The sequence below is a fragment of the Rousettus aegyptiacus genome, unplaced genomic scaffold (assembly GCF_014176215.1).
Source record: "Rousettus aegyptiacus isolate mRouAeg1 unplaced genomic scaffold, mRouAeg1.p scaffold_m13_p_1, whole genome shotgun sequence".
NCBI classification, from domain to species: Eukaryota; Metazoa; Chordata; class Mammalia; order Chiroptera; family Pteropodidae; genus Rousettus; species Rousettus aegyptiacus.
The window spans coordinates 90,191,985-90,208,417 of NW_023416284.1; the positions used below are offsets into that span (position 1 = coordinate 90,191,985).

At 43.8% G+C, this 16,433-nt stretch overlaps 2 protein-coding genes and 1 non-coding gene across 7 annotated transcripts; 2 read left to right on the forward strand and 1 right to left on the reverse strand.

Annotated features, from left to right (window-relative positions):
* The first annotated feature begins 604 nt into the window (after positions 1–604).
* On the forward strand, positions 605–2,637 carry LTA (lymphotoxin alpha). 4 transcript variants are annotated; one of them, XM_016121645.2, is made up of 4 exons: positions 605–669; positions 1,086–1,193; positions 1,280–1,385; positions 1,629–2,637. In XM_016121645.2, the coding sequence occupies exons 2-4, from the start codon at positions 1,095–1,097 to the stop codon at positions 2,039–2,041; spliced, it is 618 nt and encodes a 205-aa protein (XP_015977131.1). In that variant the 5' UTR covers positions 605–669; positions 1,086–1,094; the 3' UTR covers positions 2,042–2,637. The 4 variants fall into 4 exon arrangements, with proteins under 4 accessions (XP_015977131.1, XP_015977134.1, XP_015977132.1 ...); XM_016121648.2 differs by having other exon boundaries at positions 644–669; positions 1,086–1,127; XM_016121646.2 differs by lacking the exon at positions 605–669 and adding an exon at positions 691–801.
* Positions 2,638–3,986: 1,349 nt separating this feature from the next.
* Positions 3,987–11,467, forward strand: TNF (tumor necrosis factor). Of its 2 annotated transcripts, XR_001594075.2 has the most exons (5): positions 3,987–4,360; positions 4,902–4,947; positions 5,126–5,173; positions 5,505–7,250; positions 11,446–11,467. XR_001594075.2 is itself a non-coding variant. In XM_016121699.2 (4 exons), exons 1-4 carry the CDS (start codon positions 4,178–4,180, stop codon positions 5,924–5,926), a joined length of 699 nt encoding a protein of 232 aa, XP_015977185.1. In that variant the 5' UTR covers positions 3,987–4,177; the 3' UTR covers positions 5,927–7,279. The 2 variants fall into 2 exon arrangements, 1 of the variants encoding a protein (XP_015977185.1); XM_016121699.2 differs by lacking the exon at positions 11,446–11,467 and having other exon boundaries at positions 5,505–7,279.
* Positions 8,372–8,490, reverse strand: LOC118606712. The gene has a single exon (XR_004952579.1). It is a non-coding gene; the product is annotated as a 5S ribosomal RNA (ribosomal RNA).
* Positions 11,468–16,433: the final 4,966 nt, after the last annotated feature.

Genomic DNA, 16,433 nt, shown 5'->3' on the forward strand with positions numbered 1-16,433 from the left:
TACATGAGTGCATGGCATCATCTCTGGATAAGGGGACTATAACACTTATCTTCCAAACCAGGACACTTTTAAAGGGGGCTCCATGAATATTTTCACCAGGACAACACACATAAGCTATGATGTTCCAGGCAAGAGAGTATACAGTCAAATTTCTTGGTATGAAATCAGCCAGACATCCTGGAAAGTACACATACTGGGACAAGCGTGACTTGAGCCAGTTGGGACAAGGATGGGGTATAAGAGGACAAAATAGGCACAGAGAGAAGCCTGTAATCAGCCAAGGGTGCTGAGGTGTTACATGTAATCACTTTTCAGGGAACCAGGCTTCCAGCCCACACCCCAGTTGCTCCCCCTCCACTTCCCTCGAATTTACTGTCCCTTATTTGGAACTCCTAAGCCTGACCCCACTCTCTAGCCCTCCCAGCCCACAATTCCCCCCTGACCCCACTCCCTTTCCCAGAACTCAGTCATCTGAGCCCCCAGCCTGCGGTTCTCTCCTAGGCCTCAGCCTTTCCTGCCTTCATCTGAAACAGCAGCATCTTCTAAGCCCTGGGGGCTTCCCCGGGCCCCAGCATAGGCCTAGAACCCGCCCGCTGCCTGCCACACTGCCACTGCCACTTCCTCTATAAAAGGACCCAGGCGTCCGGGCCCAGGGGCCCCGCACAGCAGGTGAGACTTTCCTGCCCCATCTCCTTGGGCTGCCCCGGTGGTGGATTCTCTCCCTGATCTTTCAGCCCTCCGCCTGCCCCGGCCCCACCTGCACCTCCTGCCTGGGCCTGGGCCTTGCTGGGTTTCGTTTTGGTTTGTTCCTCTCTCTCTAACTCTCCATCTATCAGCCTCTTTCTCTCTGTCTCTGCCACACGCCCTCTGTTTCTGCTGTGATCCCTCTTTGATCCCTCTCTGTTTCCCTCCTGTCTCTGTTTCTCTTTCTGTCTCCTCCTGTTCACCTCGGAGTTTCCCTGACTGCATCTTGTCCCATTCTCTGTCTGTCACCCTATCTCTTTCCTGTGGCTATCTCCTCAGGGCAGGAGGCCTGTCTTCTGCAGGCCACCCTGCCCTCCCGCTCACTGTCTCTCTCCCTGCAGGTTCTCCCCATGACACCACTTGGATATCTCTACCTCGTGAGGGTATGTGGCGCCCCCCTCCTCCTTCTCCTTCTGGGGCTGCTGCTGGCCCTGCCTCCTGAGGCCCAGGTGAGGCAGCAGGAGAATGAGGTCTGTGGGGACGGCCTAGCCAAACCTTGGGCCCTAGAGCCTTCCTCAATTCTGTTTTCCCCTAGGGGCTCCCTGGTGTTGGTCTCTCGCCCTCAATTGCCCGGACTGTCCATCAGCACCCCCAGAATCACTTCGTACAAGGCACCTCCAAACCCGCCGCTCACCTTGTTGGTAAACATCCACCTGCTCTTCCAGATATATAACCCCAGCCCTCCTCCTACCCTGCTTCAGGGACCCAAGCATCTATGTCCCCCATCTCTACCCCAACTTTCCCTAACCGCAAAACAGAGGCTCCTACCCCCTTCTGCCCTCCCAACCATCCCCCAGGAATTCAGTCCAGCATCTACTTCTTCAGGGATTGAGACCTCTGACCCCCAAATCCTTGACCCCAAAACCCCTTATGGCTCTTCCTAGGAGACCCCAGCATCCAGAACTCGTTGCGCTGGAGAGCGAACACAGATCGTGCCTTCCTCCGCCATGGCTTCTCCTTGAACAACAATTCCCTCCTGGTCCCCACCAGTGGCCTCTACTTCGTCTACTCCCAGGTGGTCTTCTCCGGGGAAGGTTGCTTTCCCAAGGCCACCCCCACCCCTCTCTACCTGGCCCATGAGGTCCAGCTCTTCTCCTCCCAGTATCCCTTCCACGTGTCTCTCCTCAGTGCTCAGAAGTCTGTGTGCCCAGGGCCACAGGGACCTTGGGTGCGTTCAGTGTACCAGGGGGCTGTGTTCCTGCTCACCCAGGGAGACCAGCTATCCACTCACACAGACGGCATCTCCCATCTACTCCTCAGTCCCAGTAGTGTCTTTTTTGGAGCCTTTGCTCTATAGAAAAATCCAGAAAGAACAAATTGGTTTTAAGGCCTTCTCTCATTTTGCCTCCATCCTGATCATTTCAAGGGTCACTGCACCTCTCCTTCGACCATTCCAACACTCTCAAGTCTCCCCCACTCATATCACCCAGCGCTTCCGAAAAAGGAATCCCAGGCACCCCAGGGGACCCACCTCCCTGAACCACCCTGGATGTTCGGCTGAGGATTTCAAGCCTGCTAAAGACTCCCACCCAGAGTACTTCTGTGCTGCCGGTCCAGGAGGGCCTAGCCCTGGATATGGAGGAGGAGCAGACATGTCGGGGAGCTCGGGTGGATGACTTAAGGCAGGGAGGGGGAATTATTTATGAAGGAAAAAAATTAAATTATTTATTTATGGAGGACGGAGAGAAAGAAATCATGGAGAAATATCGGAAGAGAGAGAGAAATATGCCCAAAAGATGAAAATGAGAGGCCATCGGCACAAGGATGACCTAGCTAGAGAGAAAACTAGTGATTCTGAGGGAACAAGGGGCTCTAGAAGGAAGAAAAAGGCTCTGAAGAGCCAACCACTGCTTGACTAGACACCCCATGAGGTGGTATCTGCACCTTTGATGAAGCCCAATAAACTATTTTTCTCTTAGATGTTGTCTGCCTGTGTCTGTGTGTCTAGGAGAGGAGAATTTCCTAAGTCGCTCTAAGGAATGGAGGGGAGGACGGGGCCTCAGAAGGGATGGGAGCTGCGGAAGTACAAGACATCTAGGGGCTTAGGGAGCTCTGGGAAAACGTGGCTAACTCATGGGGGCAAGGGAGCCAGGCTGCTGCGGGGGAACCAAAGGGTAAACTAAGACGACAAAGGAGAAATGTGGGTCCAAGTTCTGGAGAGATGGAGGTCAGGGAACCTCTGGCAGATATGACCATATGTAGAGGCTCTGAATAATGGGGGTTACAGGAAGGCTCTAAAGAGAATTGACCACACCAAAGGGTATTCAGGACTATGGGGATGGAGAATGGGGGTCCTCTGGAAGACACGGCCATGCAAGGGCCCTGAGGAGTGGGAGAGCATCCAAGGCTAAGGGATGGGGAAATACAGGGAACATTGAGGAGACATGGTTACACACAGGGGCTCTGAAGGCTAGGGCTGTCTTCGGGAATCTAAAGGGAACAGGAGTTCTTGGGGGATACATGGCCACACACGGGAGCTCTAAGGGGTGGGGGCTTCATGCAAAAATCAAGGCCTCAGATTCCTTTGGAAGCCAAGACTGAAACCAGTCCTGTGAGTCCTAGTCAGAATGAAAGGAGAAGGCCTGCCCTGGTGGAATTCATGAATTCCCAGGGTTGCTTTCAAGCCTTCTGGGGCTGTCCCAGTTTTGTCCCTGCTATCACCCACCGGCCCCCCCAAGTCCTTCCAGAGGTCCCAGCTCTTTCTGCCCCAAAGGACCCAAATACATGTCTCAGGACCCAGCACAGCTTCCCCCAATTTTCTCCCCATCAAGGACTCAGCTTTCTGAAGCCCCAACCATTTCTAGTTCTGCCCCTGTGTGAGTCCTGTCTGGAAATTAGAAGGACACAGGCCACAGACCTAGTCCCCAAAAGGAATAGAGAAAGTGGGAATTGGGCGTAGGGTGGAAGGGGGCAGAGGGGAACTGAGGACTAGCCTTCAGGATCCTAAAGTCACAGGAGTAACTGGCCCAGCAACACCCCCTCATCCTCCACCCCCACCAGAATCTGAGCAGGGAGGGTGGGAAGTATCCTTGATGCCTGGGTGTCCCTAAGTTTCCAAACCCCCACACCCGTGATGGAGAAGAAACCAAGACAGAGGTGTAGGGCCCACTACCGCTTCCTCCAGATGAGCTCATGGGTTTCTCCACCAAGGAAGTTTTCCGCTGGTTGAATGAGAGAGAGCCTGTCCCCGCCCTCCTCCTCCTCTCCCCAGGCGTATAAATGCAGCTGTTTGCACAGCCAGCCAGCAGAAGTTTCCTCAGCGAGGACACCAGGGGACCACCCAGGAGAGAGAGAAGCAACTCCAGACCCCCCTGGAAATAATCTCTCAGACAACACAGACCCGGAGAAGCAGGCGATTCTCTCCCTCTGACACACACTGCCCCAGGGCTCTGCCATTTCCCAGCTGGACTTGAGCCCCTCTGGAAAGGACACCATGAGCACTGAAAGCATGATCCGGGATGTGGAGCTGGCTGAGGAGCTCCCCAAGAAGGCAGGGGGCCCCCAGGCCTCCAGACGGTGCTTGTGCCTCAGCCTTTTTTCCTTCCTCCTCGTGGCAGGAGCCACCACGCTCTTCTGCCTGCTGCACTTCAGAGTGATCGGCCCCCAGAGGGAAGAGGTGAGTTTCTCACCAGCCTTGGTTCCTTCTTCTACCCAGGGAGAAATGAGGGAGGGAGAGAGGGTGAGAAATGGTGTTGGGAAAAGAAGTGTGCTGATGGGGATAGGTAGGGAGGGAAAACATGAAGAAAGATGGGGAGGCAGAAAGAGATGTGGAGAGAGATCAGGGAAGAGAGAAGGATGGAGAGAGAGTGTGTCTGTCACATGGAAAGTGCTCCCTAAACAGTTGCTGAATGAATGAATGAGCAAGCAGATAAACATATAAAGAGAGAGATGTAGAGAGATGTGGAATATAGGTAGAGAGATGGGGGGAAATGAGAATGAATAATGATAATGAAACAGAAAGAGATATGGAAAGATGCAAATAGGATATCTGGCATGTGGAAGGCACTCAATGAAATGGATAGATGAATGAATGAATGAATGAAGGATGAATGGAGAGAGAGAACTGGACACATTGGTCAGAGAGTACAAACTGGATAAGCTGCCAGACTGTTTCTCCTTTAGAAGTGACTTGCTCTTCTCTTTCTTCTCCCCAACAGTTCCCGACTGGCCTCCCACTAATCAACCCTCTGGCCCAGACTCTTGGTACGTGTCTCTGAAGCCTCTCTCCTACTTCTGGGTTTGGGTAGAATGGGGGTTAGTCCTCAGATGGCAGTGGAGGAAATTTAGAGTTGGGGTTTGGGGGGATGAGAAATGGAGGTCAAAGTAGCAGGATATTTTCTGTGAAGCTTAAGGGTCTCACCCTTTTCTCTTTCTTCCTCAGGATTATCTTCTCGAACCCCAAGTGACAAGCCTGTCGCCCACGTTGTAGGTAAGAGTTCTGAGGAAATATCTGGGAGATGAAGAAGCAGATGTGCTGTAGAGGAATAGGATTTGGGGGCTGAACCCAGGCTGAGGGTAGACAGACCTTGGAGGCAGGGTGAGAAGAACTCTCTGAACTCAAGGAGAGGGTAAAGGAATAGCACAGGCCTGGAGGGGAATACTCAGAATCTCATGGCCAGAAGGGACATAAGAAGACAGACAGAGGGCACAGGACCTAGATATGGGGGATGGGCAGAATTTGAAGGCCAAGATGTGGAGAACGGCTTGGGGTCACTCTGACTCACCTCTCCCTCATTCTCTCCTTCCCTCCTTGCCTCCAGCAAACCCCCTAGCTGAGGGACAGCTCCAGTGGCTGAGCCAGCGTGCCAATGCTCTCCTGGCCAATGGTATGAAGCTGACAGACAACCAGCTGGTGGTGCCATTAGATGGGCTATACCTCATCTACTCCCAGGTCCTCTTCAAAGGTCAAGGCTGCCCTCAAACCCATGTACTCCTCACCCACACCATCAGCCGCTTCGCTGACTCCTACCAGGACAAGGTCAACCTCCTCTCTGCCATCAAGAGCCCTTGCCAGAGGGAAACCCAAGACGGGGCTGGGGCCAAGCCCTGGTATGAGCCCATCTACCTGGGAGGAGTCTTCCAGCTAGAGAAGGGTGATCGACTCAGTGCCGAGATCAACCTGCCTGACTATCTTGACTTTGCTGAGTCTGGGCAGGTCTACTTTGGGATCATTGCCTTGTGAGGGAGCAGGATGTCTGTCCATCTCCATCCACCTCAGTCCCTCTAATTATTCACTCCTTCAGATCCCCTCATCCTCTTTAGAAAGGGAATTAGAGGCTCAAGGCCAGGCCCCAAGCTTGGAACTTTAAACAATACTTAGAAACCTAGGGTGTATGGATGCAGCCTGGAAGATAGGGCATTGGCAACCACCAAGCATTCAAACTGGGGCTTCCAGAATGCAGTGGAGGCCTCAGGTTTGGATCCCTAAGTGCAACCTGGGACACCAGGAATGTGACGGCCAGGGAAACTTTAGTTCTGGCCAGAACACTTTAGAACACCCTTGAGAAGATCTTACTTAGAACTTGACATGACTACACCTCATGCCTTCCTTTCTTCAAATGTTTCCAGACTCTTCTCTGGAAACCCTCCCCCATAAGGCCAGCTCCCTTTATTTATGTTTGCACTTGTGATTATTTATTATTTATTTATTATTTATTTATTTACTGATGAAAATATTTATTTGGAAGGTCGGGTGTCCTGGGAGACCCAACTCAGGGGCCACCTTGTATCAGACATGTTTTCTGTGAAAACGGAGCTGAACTCTAGACTATTCCCACCCGGCCTCCTGGCCTCTGTGCCTGCCTCTTTTTGCTTATGTTTTTAAAAAATATTTATCTGATCAAGTTGTCTAAATAATGTTGATTTGGTGACTGACTGTCACTATATCGCTGAACCTCTGCTCCCCAGGGGAGTTGTGTCTGTAACCGTCCTACTGGTCAGTGGCGAGAAATAAAGTGTGCTTAGAAAAGAAACATGGTCTCCTTCTTGGAATTAGTTCTGCATCGACTTCTCCTTGGGGATGGGAGGCCACCCTCTAACGTCCTCTCTCTACAGGGCTTAAAATGCCTGGATCTAGTCCCCACTCCTTGGACTGCTGGGGCTTGGAAGACCATACATAAAACAAAGCCCAGTTGAATATGTCCCTCCCCCAGGAAACTGAAGTCTGAATCTAATTACCTCTCCCTCAGGGCATGGGAATTTCCAACTCTGGGAATTCCAATCCAGCCGGGGGAAGTCCTGCAGCTCAGGTGCTCAGGTGAAATTTCCGGCCTGTGAGAGAGAGTGGGGAGGAGCCACATTCTCTGGCAACTGAATCACAGCCAAGGGACTTCCAGACATTCGGGCATCTGGACTCCAAATCTCCTGATCCACTCGCCCCCGTGCAACCTAAACCAGTCACTGAACCTCCTCTATCAAATGGAGATAGGAATGCCCACTGCATATGAGGCCACAAGAGAATAGAAGACATAAGCTACCTCAGAGCACCTAGCAAAGCATTTGGCATGGTAGGCATTCAGTGAATTCTGACTTTTTTTCATCGTCCAGCCCCCAGCCATTCTTTCCTCTTCCATTTCTCAGTGGGTGGAATTGAAGAGAAGAAAGGAAATTAAAAACTAGGAATAAGATGTAGGTGAAGGGTCCACATGTGAGCTTGGTCTCACTGATTTTCTTCGTGAATGGTGAAGGGGTGGGATGTGAAATGGGTGAATTGGAAAGACAAAAGCACCCCCTCCTCCAAGGAGGCTCTTCTGGACACAGAGTCAAACACAGATATGACATTGGAAATGAATATCTAGAGAATGTGAGCGCCCCCACTGGGCTCAGAAGTCAGGCTTTCTTCCCTGCTAGTGTTGCCAATGAAGAATAGAGTGAAAAAAGTCAAGCTCCTAAATTACTAAAACAAGGTATGAGGGAACAATTCTATTTTTGTTTTACTAGCCTGGAAACTTAAACTTTTGGACTATACAGTCCTGTGTTAATGCCTGGATATTCATTAAACCTCCAGATAACTTTCTGATTACCCCCTAAAGGACTAATGAAAGAATGTTCACATATCCAGACCAGCTGGCATCTCTAGGGTTACTATCTTGGACCAATCCAGAGGCTAAGAATGCATAACTGATTCTTCTTAAGTATATTTTTTACTATAAGAACCCTCAGGTTTTCTTTCTTCCTTGGAACACTCTGGGTTTTGCCTACTGGTGTTTCCAGTTTGAAAACCCTAAGACCTTTGAATAAATCTTTATTATTTATTACTAGCCAAAGCCTCCTGTTACATTAACACTCAATCAGCATCAATAGTGACAGCAGCGGGACCCAAAGACAGCTTTGCTTTAATTCTGGTACCACCACTGGTTTCAGACAAGGTACAGTTTGAGCCCGTTGTACTCTGTCATGACAGCCCAGGATTCCAGCGGTGAGGTCTCTTGGTTCCGAATCTCCTTCCTTGAGTGAGGTTCAGAGCTTTTATTCTTGGTTCCTCTGATACCAATTTTTATAATGGGACATCCTCTGTCTAAATCTGCTACAGAAGGACAACCCTAATCTGTACACAAACTGGATTTATGTTCAGAACTTATGGTTCATTCTCTATTAAGTTTTATGTTTTTGTTTGTTTAATTTTTACCACCTACAGCTCCTGGTTTTCCTAAGTGGTCTCCCATCCAAGTACTAACCAGGCCCAACCCTGCTTAGCTTCCGAGATCAGACGAGATCAGGCATGTTCAGGGTGGCATGGCCATAGACTCTATTAAGTTTTTATCCTAATGGACCTCAGATACAAAAGATAATTTAGAACTGCAGTGGCCACTTTAGGAATCTTTTGAAATTCCAAAATTAATGAATTCGCATGAACAATTGGAAAATCTTAGAAATGTTAAGCTGAATGAGAAGTATTTTTCAAGTGGTATTTAGAGTTCTCTAAGAAATTAAATAATTCAAAGATAGCCTTAACATCTCTTATCTTTTTGTTCAGCTGTGACAGCTTTCGGGGAAATTTATCTTTAACATGGGGCCTTTTAGAAAGTTTCCAAAAAGTTTCTTCCTCAAGAACTCCAGTTAGTTATATATACAAACATTTTGGTACTTCCTTCTTGTGCCTTTTTGGTGCAAAAGAGACTAACTTAGCCAAAATAATTTAAAATTTTAATGGCAATCAAGGGAAAGCTTTGTTTCAAGTCTACCTCAAGGGTCCTCCCTTAAGGAGAGAATTCCAAATCTCTTAGAGATATTGGAATACATTCTTTGATATGCAGAAGCTTCTAAAAGACAAATTGACTTTAAAAACAGCTCTAAAAGGATTCTAAGGGAAACTTTAGCCATCTGAGCAGGTGCTTTAAAATTTCTTACTGTTACTTCCCCCAGAAACCTGAAATTTTAAAGAATTTAATAACTCTATTATATGAAATTTGAAAAAATTGGAAACTGAAGGTTCATAGCCTGATGGGACTTTTTAAAAAGCCTTCTCTCCAAAATAAAATATGTACCCAAAGGGAAAAAAGCAAATTAGGAATGATGTAGTTGGATGGGCAGATCAACTTATGATGTCACTTAAGTTATAGCCCAATTCCTTGGGGAATTGAGAGCAACTCCTTATCTTATAAATCTTTTTGGAGCCAGAAACGCAGCTCTAGAAGCAGTGCAGTGCCCACCTATCTTTACTATCCTCAATGCTTAAGACTGAAGGGGAAAAAAAGGAAATGAGGGTTTTATAAAAAGCACAAACTGATACTCTGGCTCCAAGGCTTTTTGCCAGGGACAAATACAAATCTTAATGGTCTTATCCACAAATATTAATAAAAAACAAAACAGCCATCTGAATGAATAAACTTAACTTATTCCAATTGTTATAAATTAGTGGTTTTTTCCCTTATCGTACTGTCTCATGGCTGAAATTTTAAAAACGAAACTATCAGGTCTCCATTTGCATCTCTCTGTATGTTCATGTATGTTGTGTGGTATATTCTACCTTTGGATGATATTGCTAATCTGGAAAAAAACTCTGTTTAATTGGCTTAAAGGAATTAAGTGCTTACATTAAAATTCTCAAAAATATAATAGAAACTAACCCAAATATTATTTCAGGATCACATGATCTGGGAAAAATTTTTGATATTAAAGCTGGTTTAAGTTTGGTTTAAATGGCGTATCTTTAGAGTTATCAGAATTATGTTTAATACTTTTATTCTACCTGGGTTTATTAGCCAAATAAATTCATGCTATCTCTATTGTGAAATTTGTCAGCAAGAAAAATAACTTAGTATAATAAAATTATTATTATATAATAAAATGTTCATAGGAAACCTAAACATAATTATTGAAAACATGTAAAATAAATAGGTATAGATGAGTAAAAAGTTTTAAGGTGAACTTTTCTGCAATATTTGTTTTTAATGGTATGTGTACTTGGTTTCTCAAAATTTTTTGGTAACTTGAAACCTTAGAGTTTTGCCAAGTTAAATGATGAGTCAAGTTAAATTCATTGACTATCTAGATCATTTCCAAATAAAATAAAATACAGAAACATTTGTCATTAAATAAGTCTATCTTCTTTGGACTTATTAAGGAGAAACTAAAAGATAAATTTGGATCTGTAAATGAATGTTTCATACTTTATTGAGAAAGCATATGTTTCTAAAAATTATGAAATATATTGCCAGTAAAAGTACCTATGTTTCTAGAGGTTATAAAATGTATTTATAGATTTACCAATCTAATTCATAGATAGTCAATCTAAAGCATGCTTATTGCTTATGTTTTAGTAGAAAAATTAAGGTTTCTAAGGGTTAAGAATTCTAATTATTATGAAAGGAAATAATGTTTTCAGTAAAAGAAGCTATAAGATATGAAAATAAATTTTTGAGGAAATTAAAAGAAAATGGTTTGTCCTTAAATAAGTGGGTTATGTCCTGATTGAGTAAGAGACAGACTAAGAGGGACAAGGAAAGTTGTAAAAGGTTTGTGAAAAAGAAATCTTGAGAAAGAAATTTAATATGTAGTAAAGCTAAATAAGATTAAAATGAATTTAATTAAGTAAATGAATTTAAATATCAAAAGTAAGCCGATACAAAATTAGAATTTAGTTTTCTCTCTGTTAAAAAGAAAATTTTTTCTGTACTTTTGGTATGCTCTTTATAAGAGATTATAAAGGGAAAGCAAAGTTTTTGTGTCATACTAAAATTATTTCCTGTTCTCTGCATCATCAGTTCTTTGAATGCTTAGATAAACAGTCTTCTTAATATTAAAAGAGTTAAATTTTGCTTACAACTATTTAACTTTCTATATTTACCTGCTAAGTCTTTAATTATCACCGTGATTAAATAGATAAGTATTTTTTCACAGTGACCTATGTTCCTATTTGACGAATTGTTTTAAGACTTTTGATATGTTTGACAAACATCCCAAAATTCAAAAATTAGTCTTTTTTTAACCAAAAAAAAATAACTTCGAGATTTTTTTTTAAATCCCTGAAACATTTCAAAGGCCATCTCTCTTTCTCTTTTTATTATAAAAGGGGGAAAACAAACTAATTGGGCCTATTTGAGATGTTAAAATTACATGGGAAGCAGTCAAATAAGAAATAATAATTATGTTATACTTGTAGGAATAAATTATTATTATTAAAATAAATGTTCTAAAAGTTATATTGAAATTCTAAGAATCTATGATGTCTTGATATAATGTTCTCATTTGCAATTCTAGCTATCTTAAAGTGTGTGTTGCAGAGGAGAAAAAAATGGTATAGATGATAGAGGCTCTGTTCATCCCTCTGGCAACCAAATCAAAGCTGTGATGAAAACAAGGAGCAGCAGCAAGGATCTAGATGAACAAGCCATATAACTAGGGGGGAAAATCCAAAAGATCACCCTGCGGAGGCAAAAGGTAGGGCGGGGCAAGGATGTGGGGCTGCCCTGTCTCCAGCGGCTGAAACGAAGGCTGCGGCAGCGGCAGATGCCTCTTAAAGGAGCCAATTCTGTGAGCAGATTTTCATGGTGACAGAACAGCTCACTCTGGGCACCAGTGCTGATACAGCTGCACACAGGGGGCACCTGGGACTTAAAAAGAGACAATGTCGAAGTGAGGGCCTAGGCAAGACTCGCGTGGTACGGAAGTGCCAGCAGTATCCATTGTTCCCTGTTGAGCCCTCCCACCTACCAGTGCTCTGGACACAGCACCACCAAAACCATGAGGTCATCAAATTGGATAACAGAGGTTGCTCAGCCCAGAGGATTCCCTGAAACTCCGTCTGCCCCAACTCGCAGCCCCACGCAAGACACATCCAGGTATATCCTCAGCAGCGCCTAGATTCACACTGGAGCCAGCTGGCCTCGGTTTCTGGTGTGGCCTTTTGAGGCAACTATAAGCACAGCATCTGCGGATTGCTTGCTGAATCTTAACAGGTGGCCCTGGAGGGATAGAGGCTTGGGCTAAATTTGGCCTGCAGCTGAACCCCTCTCAGGACTGTGCCACTGGACGCCTACACACAAATCCATACTCATAAGACCGGGAGACTTAGGAGCTTTGCTTAGTACATAGAAACAGACACAGAAAGGCAGCCAAAATGGGAAGACAAGGAAGCAGAAACCAGATGAGAGAACAGAACAGAGATCCAGATATAATGGAGTCAAGTAATCTAACAGATGCAGAGTTCAAAACACTGGTTATAAAGATGCTCAATGAACTTTTGGGATGTGTAGAGAACTCCAACAAAGAGATTAAAAACATAAAAATGGAAATGAAAATTATAAAAGGGAACCAGTCTGAAATGGAGAACACATTATCTGAGACAAGAAGAATATTAAATGGAATAAACAAAGTGAACAAAGAAGAGGACTAAATGCCCTATCTAGAGGACAGGAAAGCCAATCAGCACACCCAATCAGAATGGCAAAAGATAAGATGTCAAGACTATAAAAATAATTTAAGGAGGATATGGAACATTATTAAGGCTCCAAATATTCATCTGAATGGCATAACAGAAGAAAATCAAGATCTTGAGCAGCTGTTTGAAGAAATAATGATGGAAAACTTCCCTAACCCGGTGAAGGAAATAGACATAAAACCCTAGGAAGCTCAGAGAATTCCAAAAATCAGGGATCCAAAGAGGTCCATACCAAGACACATCATAATTAAAATGCCAAAGATGAAATACAAAGAAAGAATATTAAAAGCAGCAAGAGAAAAACAGATAGTTACCTATAAGGGAACACCTATACAACTGGCAGCTGATTTCTCAAAAGAAACTATGCAGGACAGAAGGGCTTGGCAAAAAATATTCGATAGGATGAAGATCCAAGATATACAACCAAGAATAATTTATCCAGCAAAGCTATCATTCAGAGTTGAAGGACAGATAAAGAGCTTCCAAGACGAAAATAAGCTAAAGGAATTTATCACCACCAAGCCAGTATTTCAGGAAATGTTGGAGGGACTTCTTTAAGAAGAAAAATGATATATCAAATACAAGAATAAAGACTTGTAACAACTACATTCCTATCAATAAGCACCTTAAATGGAAAAGAATTAAGTGGTCCAACCAAAAGATAGAGTGGCTAAAAGGATAAGAAAACAAGACCCCTACATATGAAAAGGAAGGGAATGGAAAAAGATATTGCTTTAATGGACCTAGAAGGCATTTAAGTCAGACAGAGAAAGATAAACACTATATGATTTCATTTATATGCGGAATCTAAGGAATAAAAAAAAAAATGAATCAAAAACAGACTCACAAATACAGTGGACAATTTGGTGATGGACAGAGGGGAGGGGGTTTGGGGTGCTGGGAGAATGGGGTGAAGGGTTAAAGAAGTACAAATTAGTAGCTGATGGATGGTCATAAGGATGGGGAGCATGGCATAGAGATGCAGTTAGCATTAATACGTTGGCCAGAGGAGGGAGGGAGCAATTGGGGGTATCATTTTACAAACTATGTAGATGGTCTAACCAATGTGCTGTATACTTGAAACTAATTAAAATTTTAAAAATTTTAAAAAATAGAAAAAAGTGTAGATTCTCTATTTTAAAAAGTGTGTTGCAGAGGAAAGCAAATTTCTTTGTCAATTGCATTGTAATCAGCTCTTTAAGCAGCTCATTTTAAATCTCTGACATTTACAGAGTCTTTGTCTTACTCGGATACTTTTCGGAGAAATTTTTCATCTTCAGAGAGATTCATGGACAGGACTCTGACACCTCTAAAATACAGGTTTCTGATAAACTCTCAGATTACACCTTTGAACTGGGTGAGGATTTGCAGAATTCTAAGAAAAATCTGAATTCATAAAACTGTTAACCAAAAGAGCAAGATCAACAAGAATTAATAACATGGGACTGAATGAATCGATAAGGAAGATTACAATTTTTATTACTTTTTATTTGAAATATTGCTGGTTCTTTAATCTTTTGTTTTTCCAGATATAAGGAAAACTTTCTCTCAAGCTACATATGACTTAGAGCAATTTGGTAAATTACACCTCTGTAAGAAGAATTGAAACATTTACCTTTTTCTCCCTACTTGATCCCTCCAGAACTCAGAAACTCTCAGTGAGTATACTTATTTTCATGGCAACATTGTTATTTACATAAATTAATAATAATCTGTACTCCTTGGAACAGGACACAATTGGAAACTAGTAATAACTACCAAGGCTTTCCCCGGAGTGTCATATTTGAGAGAGACACGCATAGACTCAGATATGAGCAGACAGCTTTAAGGAATTAAGATAGACTTATGGAAGTCAATAAAACCTGTGGGAGTATCAGCCTGGTACTTTGCTTACAGTGTTCTCAAAAGCTTTACCAGGTGAGTAAAGAAGGTCACTTCCTGGCAGGTGCAAAACCTCAAGTATTTTGGGTACCTCAAGAAGAAAGGAATTCATTCAAATCTATAGGTATCGCAGGCCACATCTAATGGCAAGTCCTTGCCTTGATTTTTCTGACCTCAGGGGGCCTTTTAAATTCAATCTGAAGATTCCTTATGAAAATTTCCAGCAAAGCAGATTTAAAAGAGCCTATATAGTTACTTACTATTCTTGCTATTCCTACGTAAATAATAATTTTGTTAAAACCAGATTTATTTCACAAACGAATTTGTCTTATTTAGCTGTCTTTGATAAAAGTGATGATAAAGAGAAAAATTATGTTTCAGTAATACACCTTTTTGGATGTTAGGTTCTAGTGCTTTTAACATATTTTGAGGTTTTGTTCATACCTGTAAAGTGGACTGGATCATGATTTCTTCTAGTTTAATATCTAGCTATGGCTCTCCAAACTTACATCTTCAATTTTTCTCTTATCTTTTGACTTGTAATCATTGAGAACTGAACCTGCCCTTTTCCCAAAGCCATACAAGTTAAAGTGGGCAACTTGATATCAACTTCAGAGAAATCACCACAACAGTTTATATATAGACGATGTTTTGCACCTGTTGCAGAAAAAGTCACCAGAGATGTTCAAACTGAAAAGCAGGAGACTCTATCCCATTGTCACTGCCTGCCTTCACTCCATCTGAAGATGCTTCAAACCAGATACTTTGAAATATTCTTGACTGGCAGCCTTCAGAACTCGGAAGCTAGGATTATAGTCTGTTTCAATCATTAACCACTGTTTTTCTTTTGTTTCCATAGAGATGCCTCTTATTAAATACTTGATTATTTGCACCACAGGCCTAACTTTGGGAGCCACCTGCATCATCACCTCCTAAAATGAGAGACAACTGTTTATCTGAACTGAACTTTTCTCAAGACTGAGACTGGTTTCTAAAACTAATATATAGTAATAATGTCTTAATGCCTTTCCTAATACTTCAACCTAAAAATTGGCACAAATATCGAGCTGACTATAAACTCATATATGGCAAGCATGTCTCTATCCCGTCTCCCCCCTCTGAGGGGCATGATGGACCAGGGTAAGGCATTGCTACCTTGGCATCAAGGGACTTTAAAACATTTTGTTTGATCTACAATGCTTTCTAAGAGAAAATACTGATCAAAGGGGAAACGAGGAATAGAGTGAAGAAATAAAATGGAGTTGACATCAGGCAGGGGAAAACCATGTAGTGTGACACAGGGGTGCGGTGACCTACTGGGGTGACCTAGATAGGGCTTGGGTTCCCCTCTGCCACCTCCAGCCCAGGGCTGAAAGTAAGTCATGGGGTGAGAGAGCTGCTGTTACTCACCCTTGGGCCCCCGCACTTGCCCACTTATAGGAAGGCGACCCGAAGTGTGAAAGAGGGATGAGAACTCCGCTCCCCCCCCCAAAAGGACCAGGTGGCATCAGATTTTCCTCCTCTCCTCCCTAGGCTCTTCATGACATCCTCAGACACCGTCATCACCCCATCTCTCCCCCGCCCCCTCTCTAATACCCTTCCAACTCTCTGCTTCAGCCTCCTCCCTTCATAGCCCATGAACTGTGGTTCTTGCTCCTTGGAGAAGAGTTGACTATGGGGTAGTGGCTAAAAGGGCCTTCAAGGTAACCAGCAGGAGAGAAGTACTGAGCCCCTCAATACTTCATTCCTTTGCTGTATTCAGGGTTACTCTGTGCTGGGCCTGTCCCAGTGGTGCTTGCCTTCCCCTGTAATGACCCCTCTCTCACTGTTGGGAGGGATCCAAGAGAAAAGAGTGAAATATGGTGGGGACCACATGGCTCTGAGAATCAGGATGCTTGGAAATGCTTTGAGGTTTGAGGAGATCCCC